The sequence below is a fragment of the Rhodamnia argentea genome, chromosome 4 (assembly GCF_020921035.1).
Source record: "Rhodamnia argentea isolate NSW1041297 chromosome 4, ASM2092103v1, whole genome shotgun sequence".
NCBI classification, from domain to species: domain Eukaryota; kingdom Viridiplantae; phylum Streptophyta; class Magnoliopsida; order Myrtales; family Myrtaceae; genus Rhodamnia; species Rhodamnia argentea.
This window is the reverse complement of record NC_063153.1, coordinates 9,923,247-9,946,993: the sequence shown is the minus strand read 5'-3', so window position 1 is coordinate 9,946,993 and position 23,747 is coordinate 9,923,247. Positions and strand designations below refer to the sequence as shown.

General features: G+C 39.8%; 1 protein-coding gene across 1 annotated transcript; it reads right to left on the bottom strand.

The window, feature by feature from the left end:
- LOC115750074 lies at positions 1 to 23,584 on the bottom strand. The gene is made up of 5 exons (XM_030687223.2): positions 23,579 to 23,584; positions 22,656 to 22,937; positions 15,350 to 16,255; positions 758 to 1,216; positions 1 to 348 (listed from the first exon to the last, which is right to left on the bottom strand). The coding sequence occupies exons 1-5, from the start codon at positions 23,582 to 23,584 to the stop codon at positions 1 to 3; spliced, it is 2,001 nt and encodes a 666-aa protein (XP_030543083.2).
- Between the last annotated feature and the right edge of the window lie 163 nt (positions 23,585 to 23,747).

Here is a 23,747-nt window from a genome sequence, read left to right as displayed (position 1 = left end):
TTATTGCTGTGTGCATGTCATTCTTTGAGCCGCATCGTCTTGTTGCTCTCCGTCAGTTCTTGCACTTTCACCATCAGTGGCATTAACGTCTTCTTCTCCTCTTATATGCTCATATACTCCGGTCGCCTCCTCGTTAATCCATTTTGCAAGTTCAGTCTTCATTTCCTCCAGGTCTGCCATTTGTGAGTCCAATTTTGCTCTCATTGACTCCAATTCCACCATCAGCGGCCTCAAACTCACTTCTTTTGCATCCACTTCTTCTTGCGCAAGCCTAATTTGTTCTTCTTTTCTCTGAATATCTTCTTCTCGTCTTATAAACTCATCTTCTTCGATCACCTCCAGTTTCACCTACAATATTAGCTAAGTTCTGTCAACACTCATCGAAATCTTTTTCTTTTGCAACATCATATCACTTTAGGAAAATTCATGCCTTGCTGTGAAATAGAAGAACGATTAGAGTAAATGTTAGAAATCCTGAATTAAATTATATTAAGTAATAACATGTGTATCGACTCAAATTTAAAAATTTCGAATTTTTCTATGCGTCCCTATTTCGAGATAATGCATATAAAGAATTAAGCACGCTGACGAGTTATATACATATATATATTTTTTATCGAAAACAAGTTATATAAGTGTATATAAAATGCTATGGTGACAAGGTATTGATCGAAAGTATAAGCCCTAGGAAAAGTTAAAAAAGAACTAAACAAGAGGAAATAAATGAAGAAAAATGAGATTTAAGATAGTGGCTTACCGGGGACAAGGCGCATTCCACATGAGCAATTAACTGGTAGTTGCCCGCCTCAGAACAGTAGACCCATTTGTTCGGATCTCTTCTCTTCTCGCAGATGTCACAGTAGTACTCTCCCGAGTCATCTTCTATGTATGAATCATGGAGGACCAATGGCTCCCAATAATGCTCAGATTTCATAGTTGACGGCAACTGAGAACAATAATAGTGAAGAGTAAAATCGCATTGTGCACAACAGAGGAAGTCGTAACTGCAACGTTTAAGGCAGGCCCCGCACTTGGATTTGTTCGGCCTGCTTCCCTTCTCCAAATATGCGAAATGGAAGAGATCGTGCTCATGGAAAGGATGTTTCCAAGTCGGTTTTTGAGCACAGGCAACATGGAGATAGAAATTGCACTCTCCACATGAGAAAGCGAAGAGGCCACTGATTCCCTTATCGCAACAGCGACACTCAATATCTTCATTGGAAGGCTTGATGCCGAGGGTGAGCGGATGGAGCGAGTGAGCGGGGTGTTCCAACTTGGACTGTAGCTGCGCACATGATTTGTGGATCTTAAAGGAGCAATCTTGGGAAATGCATTTGTACGCCAGAGAATTCCACTTTATACTCCCGTCACAAACCATGCAACAGCCCGATTCATTATCACTGTCATAGAGCTTCAGCTCGTGCTCATGGAAAGAACATTGAACTGTCATGCTCTCCCCTTTCTGAAGACGTGAGAGAGCTTCAGAAGCGCAACTCAGATGGATGAAGTAGTCGCACTTTTCACAAGCGTAGCAATAGGATTCACAAGTGTCGAAATTAAATTTACAGAATGAACAGAGGTGTCGCTCCTTATCGGGACATTGAGCGAAGTTCAGAGTGTGCTCAGGGTGACGGTAGTGTGTAATCTCCAAGGGTGGTTGGTCACATGATTCGTGAATGAAGAATCCGCAATCTGAACAACCCAAGAAGTCGCCCGACGGAATGTGCCCGCCACAAGAACGGCACTTGATCCCTGTCTGGGTTTTCGAATGGTAGGAGGAGAGCTGATGCCTATGTAGAGAATGATCCATCCCTGATAAGCGTCTCCTGATGTCCTCTCTCTCATCATCGTCTTCACAAGGCATGGTCGAAATCACACAAGACGGATCGAAGGAGATTTGTTGGCATTCCTCACAGCGGTACCCTATAAAGTGCCAAGAACCACATGAATGACATATACTTATTTGTAATGAATCGTAGAAGAGATAAAGAGGGTGCTTGAGGTGGAAAGGGTGGGATTGTATCTTCGCGGGCGCGTTGGCACATGCCTCGTGCAGGAAGAAATTACACTCCTCGCATCCGTATGCCTCCTCCGAGATCTGCTTGCAGCAAGCGCTGCAGAAAATACCCGATCTCGCGGGGAAGGAGGTTAATGGATGTTCGTCAGCGAATTGCGGTCGAGATTCTCCATCACCAGCCTCTCGTAGCATCGCACGATAGTGCCTATCACCCCGCAGATTATTCATCGCCATGCCAGCGTTGACCTTGAAGCCCGGCCTACAGTCGAGCTCGACACATTGATAATAGAAAGACTTCTTGTCAGGCCCTTGAAGGTCAAGGCTGTGCTCATGATCAGGATGTTGGATCTGACGAGGTGGTGTAGCACATGATGCGTGAATGTAGAAAGAGCACTTTTCACAACCGTATATGGAAGTGCTCCCATCCAGATCTTCTTCGCAAAATCTACACTTAAGAATGACTTTTTCGCGGTCAGATGAGTCTTTTCGTAGGAGGGTCAGGAAGTATTGGCTGAAGTTTCGGAGGGATAGGATGTGAGAATGCAAGGGACTTCGGAAAGAACTCATTTTGGGAGAGGGGGAGTGGACACGGGCAACATGTTGGTGGGCGACAACCTTTATATGGACCTTTCTCCAAATTGCACATCGGACACCCAGCGCGGACGAACAAACCTATGCGTCCGTCTCTTCGCTTATCCCAAAACACGACTTCATATTATTTTTCACAAACTTTACCAACCCATTGCTTTCCAACTCATCCCCGTTTGTCTTCTTTTGATAGACTGGGCGTTGATTCCGCAGTTTTCAGAATGTGTCAGACGCACGCAAGCAAGAAATACAATATTTGATTTTGTTATTCCGAGGACAACAACTTTTTCTTCGTTTTTACGTTTGATGAAACGATTCCAATGCACGTGCTTAACTAAAACTCCATTGTCTAAAGCATACCCACTATGGCGTCTCGACTTTCAAAACTCCACCGTTTCAAGCATACTAACACCGAGCTGAGTCAGGGCACTCAAAAAAACATTCTGTTGTCTTAGTCATATGTAGTTGCTAAATAGTACATCGATTCTAAATTATCATATGTAAGATTTACATATGGACGACTAAAGTAAACATAGGGTTTGAGTTGACATTGCAAAAGATGCATGTCATTCATTATTTTTTCACAAACTTTACCAACCCATTGTTTTTCAACTCATCCCCGTTTGTCTTCTTTTGATAGTGTTGGAAAATGGGAAGTTGAAAAAAAATGAACACAAGAGATTACTTAGAATACTCTTTGATATTTTCTAGCTTGGCTATATGATTCAATCACAACCCCTTATATGGATACACACGGAGACCCTTGGTACATTGTATGTAATTATGAAGACCTCATAAAACTCCTAAAACTTTGAAGTACATGTATCTTGAAAATCCAATGGACTAATTAAATGCATGATACATACATGAACTATTTTAATGCACCTAGATTCATGAATCAAGTTTAATTTCCAACACTTCCCCTTAAACTTGATCATATCGAGTGGCTCCAATCGAAGCACGCAATCTTGCAAAATCTTCAAACTTCAATGCCTTAGTGAAGATATCGGCAACTTGATCATTAGTCTTCACATAAGTACGAGGGATAAGTCATAAGTATATCGTGCAAAAAAATGATCCCCAAAAGTGTTCCAAAACACCAGAATCATTTTTTTTTAACTTTTGAAAAGTGGTCCAAAAGTATTCCCGGGATCAGAATCAAAATCATTTTTTTTTTCATTACCAAACATGTTTCTGATGCTTTTTTGTTTCTGGGAACAGAAACAGAGAATCAGAATCACCGCCAAACAGAGCCTTATCGAGACATATTGCACTTTGGCTATCTCAATATAGTGTAACACTTTTCTACTTTAAACCCAACTCTGTGACCAAGCTGGTCAACCATATTCCCTCATTCGCAGCCTCGATTGCTGGCATATACTCAACTTCGCTTGTAGACAATGCTATAGTAGACTCAAGCATTGCCCTCCACGAAATAGCTCCACCTCCAAGAGTAAAGACATATCCTGTGATGGACCTTCGCTTGTCCAAATCACCAGCGAAGTCCGAATCGACATAACCTTCTAAATTGATTGATTCTCCCTTTGAACTGAACATCAAACCCATTTCGGTAGTTTCAGCCAAATAACGAAAAATCCACTTAATAGCTTCCCAATGCTCCTTACCCGCATTGCTCATGTATCGGCTAACAAGACTCACCGCATGAGCCAAATCCGGTTTGCTACAAACCATAGCATACATGAGGCTCCCTATTGCACCGGCATAGGATACTCAAGACATCTTTACAACATCCTCATGTGAACTAGGGCATTGTTTCTTGGATAATCTGAAGTGATTTGCTAAAGGTATACAAACCGGTTTCGCTTTTCCCATGTTGAACCTCTCTAAGACCTTCTCAACATACTTCTTCCGATTTACCCAAAGTTTACTTGCATGTCTATCTCGAAAGATTTCCATGCCAAGGATCCTTGTTGCAGCACCAAGATCCTTCATTTCAAACTCGTTGCTTAACCGAGACTTTAGTGAAATAATATCTCCCATTTTTCTTGCAACAATCAACATAGAGCATCAACATAATAAGCGACTTATCATCCAAAACTCTGTAATAGACACAAGGATCAAGCACACTCCTCATGTAGCCAATACGAAGCATAAAAGATCAAACCTTTTATTCCATTGCCTTGAAGATTGCTTTAAATTGTAAAGTGATCTTTTCAGCAAACAAACGTGATTCTCTTTCCCTTTCACCTTGAAGCCTTTGGGCTGCTCCATGTAAATTTTCTCCTCTAAGTCTCCATGAGGAATGATGTCTTCACATCTAGCCGCTTAAGCTCCAAGTCATACATGGCCACCATAGATAGTAAAACACGAATTGACGTGTGTTTCACAATTGGGGAAAATATTTCATTATAATCGATCCCCTCCTTTTGTGCATAGCCCTTAGCAACAAGTCGGGCCTTGTATCTCTCTTACTCTTTGTCTGTCGCTACATCCTTTTTTCGAAGAACCCATTTGCAGCCAATGACTTTCCAATCCTAGGGCTTCTTCACAAGCTGCTACGTCTCATTCTTTTGTAACGATTCCATCTCCTCCATCATAGCAGTCATTCACTTTTCTTTGTGATCACTTCTCAAAGCTTCATGACAGGAGCTTGGATCGTCGGAGCCTACAAGAAAAGCATAAGCAACCATGTCCTCAAAACCATACCTCTCCAGTGCTTTGAGAGTGCGTCTTCCTTGACTAGTCGCAACAAGACGAGGAATTTCTACCATTTTTTTTAACTTTCGAAGCTCCATCAGATGACTCGCCATTCTCTGCAAATTCTCCGGCTTCAAGCTCGACCTTAACGATAGATTTATCACTCTCCTCTTTCGGAGCCGCGTGTGGCACGCAGCTTGACTTCAACATTGCAGATTCATCGAACACAATATCGCTGCTTGTCAGAACTTTCTTCTCACTTGGATCCCATAATTCGTAGCATTTCACTCCTTTTTGACTTTGGATCCAACTTCGAGCGCTTTGAACTCTGCACATGTACAAAAGCAAGACAATCGAATATTCTTAAATTAGAATAATCGACAATTTTATCAATCCATAACTCTTTGGAAAATTTGCATTCAATTGCAGTTGATGGAGACCAATTCACAAGATAACATGCCATGCAAACGACTTTTGTCAAAAATTCCTTGCTCAATTAGCCTCATGCTTCGAGTTCTCTCTAATAAGGTCTAGTTCATCCTTTCCGCTACGCCATTCTGTTAGGGCGTATTCGGAATTGTGAAGTGATGTCTGATCCCTTCATTCTTGTAAAACTCCATGAACGGTGTCGATTTGTACTCTCCTCCATTGTCCGATCTCAAGCACTTAAGCTTCTTCCCTATTAAAGTCTCAACTTTGGCTTTCCATTCTTTGAAGTTATCAAAGACCTTACTTTTGTGTCCATGAAGTAGACCCAAACTTTTCGAGAGAAACCATCAATGAATGTCACGAAGTATTCCTTCCCACCTTTTGATTTTACCAGTGAAGGACCCCATACATCCGTGTGTACATACTCAAGCACGCCCTTGCTCATATGAGTGGCAACCTTGAACACAAAATTTGCAGAAATCTAATTTGCATGTTTTTATACCTTGGAGTGCATTCCTCTTGTGAAGCTCCATCAATCCTTTTTCCCCCATATGCTCAACACACATATGCTATAGATAGGTGTTATCTGTCTCCGTGTTAGCATCCATGGACATAGATGCTCCACCTTGCTCCGTGGTTCCTATAAGTCGATATAGGTTCTCGTGCCTCTGTCTCTTTAGAACAACCAGAGCTCCCTTTATCACCTTCAATACTCCACCTTGAGCTAAGTACTTACACCCATTGGATTCAAGTGCTCCCAATGAAATCAGATTCTTCCTTAGACCTGGCACGTGACGAATATCCGCTAGGGTTCCGATCATGCCATCAAACATCCCGATTTTCACGGTTCCAACTCCCATAGTCTTGCACGAAGTGTTATTCCCCATGAGAACCGAACCACCATCATATGCCTTGTACTCATCAAAGGTTTCTCGATGAGGACACATATGATAAGTGCATCCGGAGTCCAAGATCCATGAATCTTCGAAGGTGTCCTTCGCCGGCTATATGGGTAAGACGTCCCCATCATTAGTCTCAAGTCTGTTGGCTAAACTTGCTTCATATGAGCTCTTCTTCTTTTTCTCGTTCTTATTTGGACAGAATCTCTTGGTATGCTCTTCCTCATTACACCCGTAGCATCTTCCTTTAAACCTTCACTTGGATTTTGATCGATCCCTACGGCTTGATCCTCAATCCGTTGATCTTCCTCTTCCTTGACTACTTTTCTCCTTCCCAAAGAGTCCCTCTCCCGAAGATTTTGAACTACTTTCCCTTTTCCGAGTATCGTTAGAAATTAGAGCAACAATCACCTCTCCGATCTCCAGGGTTTTCTTGCTATAAAGGAACGTAGTCACCAAGTGGTCAAACGAATCTAGCAACGACACCAATAGTAGAAGCGCTATGTTTTCATCCTCGAACTTTACCTCCAAGCTTGTAAGTTCACTGATCATCCGATTGAACAAGCCGAGGTGTTCCAACGAATCTTCTCCTTCACTCATCCGAAGAGAATACAATCTATTTTTCAAGAATAACTTGTTCGTAAGAGATTTTGTTATGTAGATGCTTTCGAGTTTGAGCCATACCTCTGGAGCGGAATCGATTTCGGCTACGTATTGAAGGGCGTCGTCCGATAGATTCAATCGGATCGCGCCGCACGCCCTCTCCTCCATGTCGGCCCGGGCATCATCGCTTATGGTGGCCGGCTTGTTCGAACTTCCCAAAAGAACCTTTGATAAACCCTATTGAATCAATAGATCCTTCATCCTTCTTCGCCATAGTGTAAAATTATTCTTCCTCGGTGAATCGTTCGATATTGAATCGAACGGTCGAACCTTTTCCAGCCATCTAGTCAAAAGTCGCAAAACAGGAACGAAGAACCCGGATTGCTTTGATACCAATTGTTGTGCGGAAGAGCTCCTCTAACTATATGAGATGAAAAATAAGAATAATCAAGAACGCAAAGATTTACGTGGTTTGGCGAAAAATCCGCCTACATTCACAGGAGATAGAGACGGTTTCTTATTTCCGAGCATAAAAAAAAAAGATATAAGGTACAAGTGCTGAATAATAAAGATCATCAGATTGGTATCCCTAAAGATCTTATCGCTTTAAGAAACTAACTAATAAATCTTTAGTGATTATCCCTCAAATCTTTTGAAATATCTGGACATATTTCCAAGCCTTTCTTGACTTGGTTTGAAATTCAAGACAACATCAACGTGTTCACAAGCGAATTGCAGTCGAGATTCTCCATGTTCGGCCTCTTGCAGCATCCAACAATGGTACTTCTCAACCCACAGTGTTTCCGTTACAATGTCAGCATCGAGCTCAAAGTTGCACCTACACATCGGTAATTGTAACACCCAATCCCATCATTGTCTGGAATTTAAAGGTCGAGGGGGTGCCGGTGACAAGGATGTCGGATTTGACGAGGTGGTGTAGCCCATGATGCGTGAATGTAAAACCCACATTTTGCACAAGAGTATATGGAAGTGCTACCATTGATTTGTTTTCCACAAAAATCACACGGAAAAGCGATAATTTTGTCCTCATATTGTGCTTTTTGTAGGTAGTTTTGGAAGTAACTCATTTTGGGAGAGGGAGGGTGAAGACGGGCAACATGGTGGTGCGCAACCAACCTTATAAGGACCACCTCTTCCAATTTCACATTGTACAATGGACGTGCTTAACAAATTTGTTGTGCTTCCTTTTCCTTTTTACCTCTTTCAATTTCACATTAAACAATGGACGTGCTTAACAAAATCGAATTTGCTTGTCCGACCATCCCCCTAAGTCAAACGGTGGGACGATCACTATATTGCCACATAAAATTGATTTGTTGAAATCGGATCACTTGAACTGGTTTCAGTATTTTTACTCCCCATTTCCTTTTTTTTTTTTACTTTTATGTATTTTTATTGTAAATTAAAATTAGAAGACAAAGCATACAAAATAATTACATTTTTTTTTAGTTACTAAGAATTGAAAAATGCTAAGATGACAATTCATGAGAGTGCTTATCCACACACACCACATATCCGCATGATGTGCCCGTTAACCAAAAGTCCACATCCAACATATATGGTTCAAGTTGCACCATTCATTGACAGTATTGTCACCCAAGCAAAGTCTAAAGAATTTTTCGTAATTTTGAAAGCAATATCCACGTAATCTTTTTATTTTGCTGTAGAATAATATCTACTTTTTTAAAAGTTGCAACTTATTATTTGAATATCATCAATTAGATATGTTTCATCGGAATCTTGATTGTGTGGGCCCTCTTATAATTTTGTTTTTCAATTTTAGCTTGCAATAAAAATAAATAAAGTAAAAAAAAGAAAAAAAAAGAAAAATGTGGAATCAAAATTATGAAACCGGATCAACAAGTGACCGATTTCCACAAATCTAATTTGTGGCCATAAAATGACTGTCCCATTGTTTAACGAGAGGAATGGTCTTGAATGACAAATTTTTCGGGAGTTTGTTATAAGTTTAAAGTTTTTGTCAATCTTAAAAAGTCTGTTTTTTCTCCTAGGTGCTCAAAGATGCTTTGAATTGCAATTTCTTCAGCTTAGGACCGAGATGCAATGGCTGACTCATCGTCTCATCATCAATCCATTGAAACAATGAAAAACCTAGAATTTAAGGGCATGTTTGGTAATGGTTCTGATTCTCCGATTTTATTCACAGTAACAGAAAAAGATGAGAAACCTATTTGGTAATCTAAATGAATCTGACTCTCAAATTCTCTAATTCTGTTTCCTAAAGCAGACAAATGGAATTTAGTTAGGATATAACAAAATGGACATTCAAAGTCTGCAAGAAGAAAACTAATTTTTTCTTTAATAGGCTATCGCTATCTTCTATATCTTTTTTTATAATTTATTGTAATGAGTATTGCGAATATGCGCTGATCATCACTTAAGATAATTTATCTTAAAACAATAATGGGACTCTTAAAATTTTTCATTAAGCTCTTGAAGTTGAAGGGATCATCTATTTTATTATGGGTGTGAACAGCGGAGATGATGTACCATATAAGATAATTCCACTTATCCCGATTTATGTAACTATTAGGTAGGATATAGTTAAATGGTCTTCTAGAATAAGACTAATTTTCTTAATAAACCTAGAAGAAGACTGATTAGCAAGATGCAACTAATAAACCCAGAAAAGGCTACTTAAAAATATGAAGAAGCCACCCGGAAGAAGACATATATGGAGTTGTTAAGAACTAATACTACAAAAGAGGAACGAAAGAAAAGACAAAAGCATATGATTATGAATGTAAATTAACTTCTCTTTCAGTGGTAAGCTGTCATATGTTCCTTTATTATTTATCCGGATATCATATATTTCTTATGAATAATGTGAACATGCTTTGATCACCACTTATTCTAATTTATCTTAATAAATGACAAGAACCCTTCAAAAGCTTTTTAGCAAAGGCTTCAAGTTGAGGGGTCCATCTAATCTATTATCGCGTGCGTATAATGGAGGTGATGAGCCGTGTAAGATAGATCCACTTATAATAATTCACCTACTCTGCTAGTTCGAATTTTAATTAAATGATGTTCCGGAAGAAGACTAATTTCTCTAATATACCTAGAAGAGGTCTAATTAAAAAGACGGAAAAAAAAAAAAACAACCAGAAGAAAGGAAATATGGCGTTGTAAGGAACTAAAAAGAAAGAAGGCCAAAAGCATTTGATTATGAATGTGCATTGACTTTTCTTTCATTCCAGGTCAAGATTGTCATTTATTTCTTTGATAAACACGTATTAATAAATAATGTGAACATGCATTGCTCACCACTTGTTATAATCAATAAATGACGGGAACCCTTACAATTTTATTTTAGAAGCCCTTGAAGTTGAACGGTTCATCTAAAACATTATAAAACGAAAGATGCTTTGAATTTGGCCATCGGGGTTGTATCCAGCTGTGCCAACTCTTACATGGCAAATTTATGAGTGATGATGGAAGTACCTCGATATTGGTGGACCAGACACTAATCAGTAGATTTTTATTCATTTGTTAACATTATAAAACGAATGATGCTGTGGCAAAGTCGTGCACCAATGTCGAGGGTCTGATGGTCAAAGATTTTTGATATCCACCCTCGACAGTCTTTCTTTAATCAAGACCCACTTGTGTGTTCTCTGCTTGTCTTTTAGTGAGAAGCATCTTTCAGTATTGTATAAAGAGCGTACATGGGGTTCGTCTTGGATTTACTCCACCTCGGGTAATGTGGTCAACGACACGCTATCGGGCCGACAAACTTGTGTAAACAAGTGCAATGTTAGCCTATACTGATGAGGCATCAGATAAATAGCATTTGAATCGTGTGATAATAGCATTTGAACTACTTGATGATACACTAGAATGATATATTAAAGTGAGTATCGTATACAAGTTGTGATTGTTTGGACTCAAATTTCGCAGGCACGGGATGTGAGAATGTAAGAGATATCGGAAGTAACTCATTTTAGGAGTGAGAAGGCAGACAGGGACAATCTATTGGGCCTCCTTAAACCTTATATAGACAACCTCTTCCAATTTCTCATTAGACAATGTGGTGAAGGAGCTTTGCATTTGGACAGTATGAAAAGCTACGCTCCCTTTTCCTCGCTTATCTCAAAGCACGAATCCACTATTATTCCCTTTTGGTAGACTTTGAATGTTCGTTGCTGTCTACCTAATAATCCTCACTTATCTTCAGCCCATTAACTATGTTCCATTCGTCCTCGACGGACAGGATTTGAATGTTATAATATTCCCCGACTAATCCCAATTTGTCCTCTTCTGGTAGACCGTGGATTTTGATTACCCTTAATAACAGGTAGAAAGAAAAAACAAAAAAACCTAAAATACATTCTTAAGTAACATAACTTATTCTACATGTAATGGGAAAATGACACTAGAAGTACCAAAAGCTGTATACGGCACTCACTGTAATGTTAAATATTTTCGGCAAAACACTATATACCAAATCAGAGGGAAAAAAAAATCACTTGAGTGCTTCCATTGAGAAATTTCGGCCACAATTAATTCGTAACTTTTGTAATGATTTTTTAAAGCAGTTGTCAATTTATAATATTTCCCAACGAGTCCCCATTTGTCCTCTTCTAATGTTCATTGTTACCATTAATATAAAAAAAATTACCAAAAAATTCCTAAACTTATTATAATTGTGTTAGTTCAATCCTAAACTATTTTTTTTTGGCCAATTGAGTCAATAAACATTTTACATTTTTTTTCCAATTTAGTCAATCCAGCCAATTTGAGTCGGTTGGCCCTAACGTGACAATTTTAAGAATATTTTAGCATTTTTATCGAATTTTTCCTTTTTTTTTAAGTAATATTTTAGAGGAAGAAGCGACGCTTCAGCACAAGTGTAGGAACAAGAAGAAGGAAAGTGGAAGAAAAAGAAGAAACAAATAAAAAAAAAAGACCCCAAATGGAACCCACATTGAGGGGTAATATGGTTACTACAATGTGAAAGGGAGTGCTTGAGCCATGTGAGGAGTGAAAATAGTGCGGCCCTAAATTTATCCCTAAGCTAATTTTCTAGTTACTAAAAACCTAAAATTGTGATACATTTACCCTCTATTAGCATCCGTTAATTTATAGTCAAATTACTGAGTTGGATGATACATGACAATAACTTAGTTGACGTGGCAAGTCCACATGGAAATTCATAATACTCTCTCTTTATTCGTTCAAGTAGCCCTAATTTGAAAACGAATATGACTCATTCTCTCTTTCCCTCATAGCACAAAAGAGCCCTAGGTTGTCTCCTCTCCATCAAGTCCTTCACCACCGTCTTTGTCTAAGGTCGTGAAAATTATGAACACCATTTAGTGAGAACTATTCAGCAGCATCTTTTAGTAATTCTAGCTCGACCAAGTGCCTCTATAAGGGCTAATTTCCCTACTGTGGCATCTCGTGTAAGAACACTAATGCTGGATTAAGCCCTCGAGTTTTACATGACCTTCTATCAATACTCCCTCTTCAGGATTCTAACACTTACTGCATTCCACGAGAGGGTATTGAGCATTGTGGTGACGACTTTTCTTGATAAATCCAGGTCAATGAATGAAGCAATCGGATCGAGTTGTTATGTGCCGATTTTCCAGATTTCTAACATCGTCTGCATGTCATCAATACCTGAATTTTGTTCTTCCTAATTCATTACAAAATTTAACCAAGAAGTAAAAGGCTTTGCTATTAAAGTAAAATCAGTGCGAACATTCATCATGGGCAACATCCGGAACTGAAAAAACAACACCTAACTCATTAAAGCGTTAAATGCGTAAAGCAAGCTTAAACTTTAAATCACGTCAATACTTCCTTATTTTACTCCAAAATATTCTTTTATGGATAAATCACATGTTCAATTTCATATGTAGGGAACATTTTTTTCCATAGCTTTTTCCAAATTGTCCAAATTCTAAACTGTAATATCTGTATCTCATGAATTGTTGAGTTTTTGAGTGGCTTGAGCGCTTATAATTTATCGAAAAATATATTTAATAAAGTAAATAATGTGAACTAGGACATGATTTTGGGATAGGGAGTGGGTCGGGGGTTTCAACTTTTCTTGCCTTTTCACTTCACTCAGGTCAACGTGGACAAGTCGTTTGGTTTCTCATGGAATCGGAATGACCAGAGCCGGAAATTTCTTCACCAAGGCTCTAAAGAATTATTGGTGAGTTCATTGATTTATAACTATTGTGATTGTGCCATTAAGGTGTGGGCAAATGCATTCAAACTCCACCTTAACTCACATTTTTTTCACAAATTAGATAAGACACGAATTTAGACATTATTTTTCAATTTCGAAGCTGCGCACATGGCGATACCATTTCACTGGGCGCTCAAGGCGGTGGTTGGTCCGAAGGTGGTTGCGGTGGCAGATGGTGACGGCTGAAATTAGGTTAGGGAGACTAGGTTGAGCAGGGAGGTTTGTGTATCCAGATTGGGAATAACTTAATCGAGACAATGGCAATTTCGGAAGAAATGCCGCAATCTTGTAAAGTACTATCGAATGATAACAGATTTAAGGTGCAAATTGGTATTTAGGAAACTCCGGATGCAAAGGGGTAAATTTAAAAGTCTAAGGGAAGCCGGTTTTATGGGGAGAAGTGGTTTTATGTAGACAGCCAATTTCACATCGAAGGCAAGGCTTATGGACATGGTATTAGTATTAGATAAAATAGCCAACTGGGAGTTGTCTTTGATGTCATGTCAATTATCCAGGATTCATCAGAACAGTCGTCTACAAATTGAATCGTACCGGTCAGAACTCTTTTGGGCCCAATCTATGTTACAATGCGGTCTCATGTCGTCAGTATACGATGGACATAGCAACAAGAAGAGTCCACCATCATGTATTGCTGTATTAGCTATATATGAATTCGTCGAATTCGTGCACAGCAGTTGGCAAATGACATTTTGAGTTAGCGTTATGAGTAAAGGGTCTTCTCATCCATGTTGTTTCATTACATAAGAAATCGATCAGCTTAGGTTAATCTTGTTCGCTTGTTCAGTCTTCAATTCCTCCAGCTCTGCCCTCTGTGACTCCAAGTCTGCTATCATTGACTCCAATTCCGCCCTCAGTGGCCTCACACTCATTTCTTTTGCGTCCACTTGTTCTTGCGCAGCATTAATTTCTCTTTCTCGTTTTTGAATGTCTTCCTTTCGTCGTATGAAATCATCTTCTTCAATCACCTCCAGTTTCACCTACAAATTGTTAGCTAAATTTTGTCAACGCTTATCAAAATCCTTCTTCTTCTTTTTTCGTAACTTCGTACCACTAAAGGAAAACAAATATCTTGTTGTGAAATAGAAGAACAATTACTATAAATGTTAGAAAGCCATAATTTACTTATATTAAGTAATAGCATCCATATAAACTCACATTTAAAAATTTTGAATTTTTCTATGAATCACTCTTTCGAGATGATATTCAAAAAAACAAAAAATTAAGCACACCGAAGAATACGAGATTATATAAGTGTACATTAAATGCTACGATTACAAGGTATGAATTGAAAGTATAGGCTCAAGAAAAACTAAAAAAAGAATAAAAGAAAAGGAAGCAAATCATCAAGAAAAAGAAAGAAAGAAAGTGTGGAGAAACTCTATTATCATCAATTTAGATAACGCGCGAGATTCCAAAAAGTGAAGGATGAGCTTTAGAATAGTGACGTACCGGAGACAAGGCACATTCAATATGAGCAGCTAACTTGTAGTTGTCCATATCACAAAAGTAGATCCATTTATTCGGACCCCTCCTCCGCTCGCAGATATCGCAGTAGTACTCTCCGAATTCATCTTCTCTGAATGATTTGCGGAGGACCAATGGCTCACAATGACGCTCAGATTTTACGCTTGGCGGCAACTGAGAACATTCGTAGTGAAGAGCGAAATCGCACTCCACACAACGAAAGAGGTCGAAATTGCAGTTCTTGCAGCAGGCGCTGCATTCGAAGACGTCGCGTGTGGCATTGCCAAGATAGAAGAGAATGTGCTCGTGCAAAGGATGTTTCAGAGTCGGCGTTTGAGCACAGTCGAGATGGAGGTAGAAGTTGCACTCTCCACACGAGAAAGCGAAGGGGTCTCTGATGCCCGCAGAGCAATGGCGGCACACAAGATCTTCATTTGGAGGTTTGAAGCGGAGGGTGAGGGGATGCAGCAAGTGGGAGGGGTGTGCCAAGTTGGACGGCAGATTCGCACATGGTTTATGGATCTTAAAGGAGCAACCTTGGGAAAAGCATCTGTACGCCAGAGTTTTCCCCTCTATAGTCCTTTCACAAACTGCGCAATTTTCAAAGAATCCATCGTTGTAATAAAGCTTCAGCTCAACATGCTCGTGGAAAGAACACTGAACCGTCCTGCCCACTTCTTTCTCGAGATCTGAGAGAGTTGCAGAAGCGCAAGTCTGATGGATGAAGAAGTCGCACATTTCACAAGTGTAGCAATGATACTCACTTCTTACTGGATATTCACAGATTGGACATTGGTGTTCCTTCTCACCGGGACATTTAGCGAAGGTAAGAGTGTGCTCAGGGTGAAGGTAGTGTTGAATCTCCATGGGTGGTTGGGCACATGATGCGTGAAGAAAGAGTGTGCAATCCGAACAACCGAAGAAGTCGCCAGACGGAATGTGGCCGTCACAGATATCGCACTTGATCTTTGTCTGGGTTTTCGAATGGTAGGAGGAGAGCTGATGCCGATGCAGAGATTCTAGCGAACGATTCATCGATGATGGTGATCGTTTCCTGCTGTCCTCTCTCTCTTCATCGTCTTCACAAGCCATAATCGAAATCACACATGACAGATCTAAGAAAAATTTGCAATTGTGACAGCTGTAGCCTATGGAGGACCGAGTTTCACATATGCGGCACGCAGGGTCCTCGGTTTTGCGAAAGAGATCACCTGGACGGCAACGGAGATGAAGACGGTGCTCAGGGTGGAAAGGGTGGTTTTCCACCACTTGCGGCGCCTTGGCACATGCCTCGTGGAGGAAGAAATTACACTCCCTGCATCCGTATGCCTCCTCCGAGATCGGCTTCTCGCAACCTCCGCAGGGAATTCTCGTTCTCACGGGGAAGGAGGTTAAAGGATGTTCATGAGCGAATTGCAGTCGAGATCCATGGCCGACGTCTTCCAGCATCGAATAGTACTTCTCAACCCAGAGAGTTTTCATCGCAATGCCAGGGCGGAGCTTGACGTCGCACCAGGGGTCGTCGGACTCGACGCATCGGTACTTGAAATGCTTAGTCCAGTTATCAGGCACTTGAAGGTGGAGGGGGTGCTGCTGGTGACGAGGATGTTGGATCTTACGAGGTGGCGTAGCACACGACGTGTGAATGTAAAAGCGGCATCTTTCACAACAGTAGACGGAAGTGCTACCATCGATATCGTCTCTGCAGAAATCACACTGAAAGATGGTTTCATCATGAGATCGCTTTTGTTCTAGGTAGGCTTGGAAGTGTTGGCTAAAATTCCGTAGGGAGAGGATGTGAGGATGTATGGGACTTTGGAAATAACGCATTCTGGGAGAGAGAAGGGGTGAACACGACAATGTGGCAGGGCAGCATCAAACCTTTATATAGATCTCCTCCTCTTCCAATTTCCCATTAAACAATAGCCATGCTTAATAGATTATCAAGGGAAATGCTTTCTTGACAGTCTAACAAGACTGTCAGTTATTTCTTACTGTAGATTCACATACCGTCACCGCCTATTTTGCATAAAGCACTAATTTCGAATGTGTGCCAAGGCATCCTTAATTTTCCTTTTCTTGGCTTAATACCAAAGCATGTTGTTCATTTGTTTATGGAGAAAATTACTAAAAGAGTCTTAATCCTATTGCAATTGTGTAAATCTAGTCCCGATTTTTTTGACCAATTAAATCATAAACCTTTTCATCTTGTGTCAAATCAGTCCAACGGCCAATTTTGGCCTGAAATCGCAGACATGGACATCGGACATTTTACACGGTGTAGTTGATGGTGACGTGAACCATTTTCAATTATTTTCTAATAATTTTTCAAATTTTGCATTCTATGTGGTTGGGCAAGGCTAACCTCCCCAGCCTGGCGATGGTGAACTTCGCCAGCCCTCGCCTTTGGCCGGTTGCCAAGGTCTGGCGACCGATTAGAGGAAGGAGGAGGGAAGAAAACAAAGAAACAAAAAGAAAAGTATAAAGGAAAAAGAAAGTAGATAAAAAGTTTCAAACATATATTCCAAAAATATTTTTTTAAAAAGTCCATGTCAAGACCGGCCACGCTACGTAGAACGGCTAGTATCCATGTCAGTGATTTCGGGTCAAAATTTATAGGATGGACTGAATTGGCAAAAATACAAAAAGTTTAAAACTCAATTGGTTAGAAAACCTTTATATTTTTGCATGAAATTTTCAACATGCTACTATAACCCGGTCCAACCTCTATTCATAGAATTCCTCATAAATATTCACATATATGCTAAATTCCTAATAGGTTAAAATTTGCACGTGCTTACACCCAAAAGATTTTCTAGTTACCACACTTATGGTGGAGTGAATCCGAGCCGAATCACTTGCACGCACACTAATCACCACTTGATTGATTATTTATTTTTCATGTTTCAAAAATGTTCCTTCACTGCGAACTTTTGACTTTCCTGTTTGATCAATAAAGAAGCAACAATCGTGATTTCACGAAACTCATCACCTCCAATGTACTCAAACACCATAGATTAAACCTAAAAGACTTAAAAGATAAAGATAGCAAAGTACATCTCGGTCTGCTTATTTCACGAAAAACCTAAGATTTGAAAAATGTTTTCCTAAGAACGATCACTTGCATCGTTTACGAATATGAATGAACAAAAATTATTTCGCCTTCCTCCAAATAGTTAGGAATAAATTGTCGTTGATGTTGACAGCATTCTATGTTAGACTAATTTTTTTAAACGATATAACCGATCATCTTTCAAACACCGTTTTTCAAATCTTGAGAGTTCGGTGAAACCAACTCCCCCATGAGTGGTATCGTTCATTCAACATTCATCTTCCACTAGACCCGGTCTATGGAAGACTTCGATATGGCAAATTTGTGATGGACGATTGATGTCGCTCGGCATTGGTGGACCAGACAGTAATCAACTAACTTATCAATTCATTTATTGGGATTATAAAATGAATGGTGCTACGAGATCTATGATGGCACCATGTTGCAAAGTCGTAAGTTTGATGGTCAATGACTATTTTTTAAACTTTTTAGGCGTTTCTTCGTTTTGCGCATTCAAGTCCCGTGTGCAAAGTCTCAAAGATTGGATCACAGGACACACTTGCACAATTTATGCGTCCACATTGCACATGATATGCTTAAATGCACTCTTACACGCTGGGAGTATTATTATCGTGCATCCCTGTACCCCAATAATAAAAAAAATCAGAAAATGGGTTGCTTAATACTTAAACTTACTTCCATATTCGCAAATATTATAGTCAACCGACGATACAACATTAGATCTGTGCCATGGCCCTTGGCTAATCCAAGGGATCGAGGGAATGACATGTGATTTTGTAGCTAGAGCATTTTTTTACATGCATCCATATCACACAAGTTTAAAATGCACATTATCCAACGGACCATGTTGATCTCATGTGAAATTCACGAGATCCAATGGATTACATATTTGAGATGCATGTAATTTAGCTGCACTCAAAATTAGGAAGTGGGAACAAAAAGGGTAGCACAATTTTTTACTCTTTCATATTACCGTGGTCTTGGAGCACATAGTTTAATAAGAAATCACTACCTGTATTTTTAAGCCAAAAGTACTCACTCCCGTCTCACTTTTCAAAAATGCTAATCTTATCCCAGAAACTACCGCAAGAGCCATAATTAGGAATACTATAGTGACTAAGTTAGTAGCCATGCGCTTTGCACGAACATGTCTAAATGCATATTTCGGAATTATTCGTCATCTATTAATGAGAATTATTTATGTAACAAGCTTTGGATGACTATAAAGATTGACAGCTCATTTTGGACAACAAAAAATAACTAACAATTAATCCAAATTTGTTATGAGATCGACTCCTTCAAGAATTTGTGATACATAACATATTGTTATTCTCACAGTCACCCAAAAACTGTTATGCTAGCAAAGTGCTTCATAAATCTAGGATGCGATATAAGAGGAAAAGATGAGATATCGTATCAATTGTTTTATAGTTTCGTAGAAGAGTAACACACTATATTAATAATTGTAGGATTATTGAATAAAATATTTTCACCATCCACAAAAATAGTTACATATAAATTGCGGTAAATAATTACAACGTTTTCCGTTAGACTAGCTTTTCTGAAAGATATAATCGATCATCGTTCAAAAAATATTTTTCAAGTCTTGAGCACTCCGTGAAACCAACGCCCCCAAGAGTGCTATCGTTCATGCAACTTCCATCTTCCAAAAGACCCGGTCTATGCAAGACCCCGTTAGGGCAAATTACTTATTGACCTTGTAAAATGAAAGGTGCTACGAGATCTGTGATGGCACCATGTTGCACCAAAGTCGTAGCTTTGATGGTCAATGACTATTTTTAAAAATTTTTAGCGTATCTTCCTTTTGCACATTCATATCCCATGTGCGAAGTCTCAAGGATTGGATCACCGGACACACACTGCCCATGCTCTGCATCCACATTGCCCATGATATGCTTAAATGCACTCTTACAAGCTAGGAATATTATTATCGCGCATCCCAGTAGCCCAATAAAAAGTCAGAAAACGAGTTGCTTGATACTTAAAGTTACTTCGATATTATCAAATATTATAGTCAACAGACAATACAACATTATATTTGTGTCGTGGCTCTTGGCTAATCTAAGGGATCGAGAGAGTGACATGTGATTTCGTAGCTAGAGCAATTTTTACATGCATCTAGACCACATGAGTTTAAAATGCGCATGATCCGACGAACCATGTTGGTCTCTTGTGAGATTCATGGGATCCAACGGATCATATATTTTAGATGCATGTAATTCAGCTATATTCAAAATTGGGAAATGGTAAAAAAGGGTAGCACAATTTTTTACTCTTTCCACATCGCATATTGGACTAAAGTTCAGGGACCAATTATGTCATTTTCCCTGAAAAGAAGAGCCCATGTATTAGCTCAACAGTTCTTTCTGGCCATCATGTTACATGTGAATCCATCAAGTTCGTGTATAGTAGCAGTTACCACCGGTAAAGAAACAAAATGAACAACCACTGGGAGAAGAACGAAGTTGGCAAAGGGTCTTCTCATCCATGTCGTTTTATTGCATGAGAGATTGATCAGCTTTGTTAAACCAGTGTGATTATTATGTCTGCAAATTCGCCATCAGTGGCATCAAGGCAACGTCTGCTTCTCCTCATATAGACTCCATGTCAATCCATTTTGCATGCTCAGTTTTCAATTCTTCCAGCTCTGCCCTCTGTGACTCCAATCTTGCTATCATGGACTCCAATTCCGCCGTCAGTGGCCTCAAACTCATTTCTTTTATGTCCACTTGCTCTTGCGTGAACTTAATTTTTCCTTCTCGCTTTTGAATGTCTTGTCCTCGTCTTATGAAATCATCTTCTTCGATCACCTCCAGTTTCACCTACAATACTAGGTAAAATTTATCAACACTTGTCGAAGTCCTTTTCTTTTGCAGCATGGCATCACTAAAGAAAATCAAATGACTTGCTGTGAAGTAGAAGAACAATTACAGCAAATGTTGGAAAACCCGAATTTACTAATATTGAATAATAACATCCATATCAACTCACATTAAAAAATCTCGAATTTTACTTTGTATGACTGTTTCGAGATAATGTCTATAAAATAATTACCAAAGATTACGAGATTATGTGAATGCACATTAAATGCTGCGATTACAAGGTATCAATCCAAAGTATGAGCTCAAGAAAATTCAATAAAGAATTAAAGAAACGGAAACATATCAACGAAAAATCAAAGAAGTGGAGAGGAAATACATTATTATCAATTTAGATGATGCATGAGATTCCAAAAAATAGAAAATGAGCTTCAGAATAGTGACTTACCGAGGACAAGGCACATTCGATATGAGCAACGTAGTAATCGTGATCGTCGATCTCGCAAAAGTAGACCCATTTGTCCGGATCCCTCCTCCGCTCGCAGATGTCGCAGTAGTACTCTCCGAATTCATCTTCTTTAAACGATTTGTGGAGGAGCAATGGCTCCCAATGATGCTCAGATTTTACACTCGACGGTAACTGAGAACATTCATAGTGGAGATAAAGTTGACACTGCACACAGCAATAGAGGTCCAAATCGCAACTCTTACGGCAGGCGCTGCACTCCGGATGTGTCCCCCAGATCTTCCAAAGATGGAAAAGATGGTGCTCATGCAAAGGATGTTTCAGAGTTGACACTTTAGCACATTCGACATGGAGATAGTAGTTGCACTCAGCACACGAGTAAGCGCAGGAGTCGTCGATTCCCCCATTGCAACGGCGACACACAGCGTCTTCATCTTCATCTTCAGCGTCTTCATCTTCATCTTCAGTGTCTTCATCTTCATCTTCATATGGAGGTTCGCAGCAGAGGGAGAGCGAATGTAACGAGTGAGAGGGGTGTTCCAAGCTGGAGGGTAGCTGCGAACAAGATTCATGGAGCTTAAACTCGCATCCTAGGGAAAGGCATCTGTATGCCAGAGTTTTCATCCCTATAGTACCCTCACAAGCTGTGCAACATACAGAGCGATATTTATTGTAATAACGCGTCAGCTCATGCTCATGTAAAGAACATCGAACTGTCATGCCTACTCCTTTCTCAAGATCTGAGAGTCTTGCAGAAGCACAAGTCGAATCGATAAACAAGTCGCACTCTTGGCAAGTGTAGCAATAGGAATCACTGCTTACTCGAGATTCACAGATCAGACAATAGTGTTTCTCCTTTTCGCAAAATCGAGCAAGGGTCAGAGTGTGCTCAGGGTGAAGGAAGCGTTGGATCGCATCTATGGATGGTTGGGCACATGATTTGTCGAGGAAGAATGCGCAACCTGAACAGCCAAAGAAGTCGCCCGACGGAATTTGGTATTTGCAGACATGGCAATTTAGCTTTGTCTGGGTTTTCGAATGGTAGGGGGACAGCTGATGCGGATGGAGAGGGTGATCGATCACTGATGACCGTCTGTTGATTTCCTCTCTCTCATCGTCGTCTTCACAAGGCATAGTTGAAATCACACAAGACAGATCGAAGATTAATCTGCATTCCTCACAGAAGTATCCTAAGGAGCTCAATTCTCGACATGCCTGACATATTTGGCAATTTGATGGATCGCAAAAGAGATAAAGAGGGTGCTCGGGATGGAAAGGGTGGTGTTCCACCACTAGGGGTGCCTTTGCACATGACTCGTGGAGGAAGAACTTACACTCGCTGCATCCGTATACCTCCTCCGAGATCTCCATCTTGCAACCTCTGCAGAAAACTTTCCTTGTCGCAGGGAAGGAAGTTAATGGATGTTCATGAGCAAATTGCAGTCGAGATTGTCCATCTCCGGCCTCTTGCAGCATCGAACAATAGTACTTCTCAACCAAGAGAGTTTTCATCGCAGTGCCAGCATCGAGCTTGTAGCAGCACCCTCGGTAGAACTTGACACAATGATACCCGAATTCCTTAGACCCCTTATACACTTGAAGGTCGAGGGGGTGCTCGTGACGAGGATGTTGGATCTGACGAAGTGGTGATACAGCACATGATTTGTGAACATAAAACTGGCATTTTTCACAACAATATATGGAAGCGCTACCATCGATATCGTCTTTGCAAAAATCACACCGAAAATCATCCTGAAAGATGGTTTTCTCTGTAGATCGGCTTTGCTCTAGGTAGGTTTGGAAGTGTTGGCTAACATTTCGTAGGTAGAGGATGTGAGAATGTAAGGGACTTTGGAAGTAACTCATTTTCGGGGAGAGAAGATGAACACGGGCAATATGGTGGTGCAGCAACAAACCTTATGCAGACCTCCTCCTCTTCCAATTTCCCATTAAACAACCCCAGGCATGTCGTTCATTTGTTTATGATAGTTAATGGGAACATGCATCGGTCGCCACTTCTTATAATTTCTCGCATTAAATAAGGGGAACTCTTCCAATTTTTATTTTTTTTTAGTAAACGCCTTGAAGTTGAAGGGTTCATCTAATCTATTTTGTGTGCATGAACGATGGAGGTGATGTGCCGTGCCAGATAAATCCACCTATTTATTAATAATATAATGGCGTTATTTGTATACCCCACTATGTGATCTAGAAAAAACTAACTTAGGAAAAATTAGAAGATAATACAAGTAATGGTGCCATTTCGGTTCATTTACAGCCATCGATCCATTATTGATTCACTAGAAAAATCTTAGTTTACAAAAAAGAACAATTTTATGGTAAAAACTTCTTCATGATTATCGAAAATTTTCATCTAAAAGTTTATCATGTTAGATGGTGATAAGCTTGTACATGTAATTCGGATTGCATTTACTCCACCTTGAG

What these genes read in the sequence shown, in the direction of transcription:
- LOC115750074 (XM_030687223.2), bottom strand. An exon ending in TCAAACCTCCAAATGAAGAT is followed by an intron (nt 1,217 to 15,349) that starts CTTGTGTGCCGC and finishes AAGCCTTCCAAT; the next exon opens with GAAGATATTGAGTGTCGCTG. An exon ending in TGGAATGCGCCTTGTCCCCG is followed by an intron (nt 349 to 757) that starts GTAAGCCACTAT and finishes CTAATATTGTAG; the next exon opens with GTGAAACTGGAGGTGATCGA.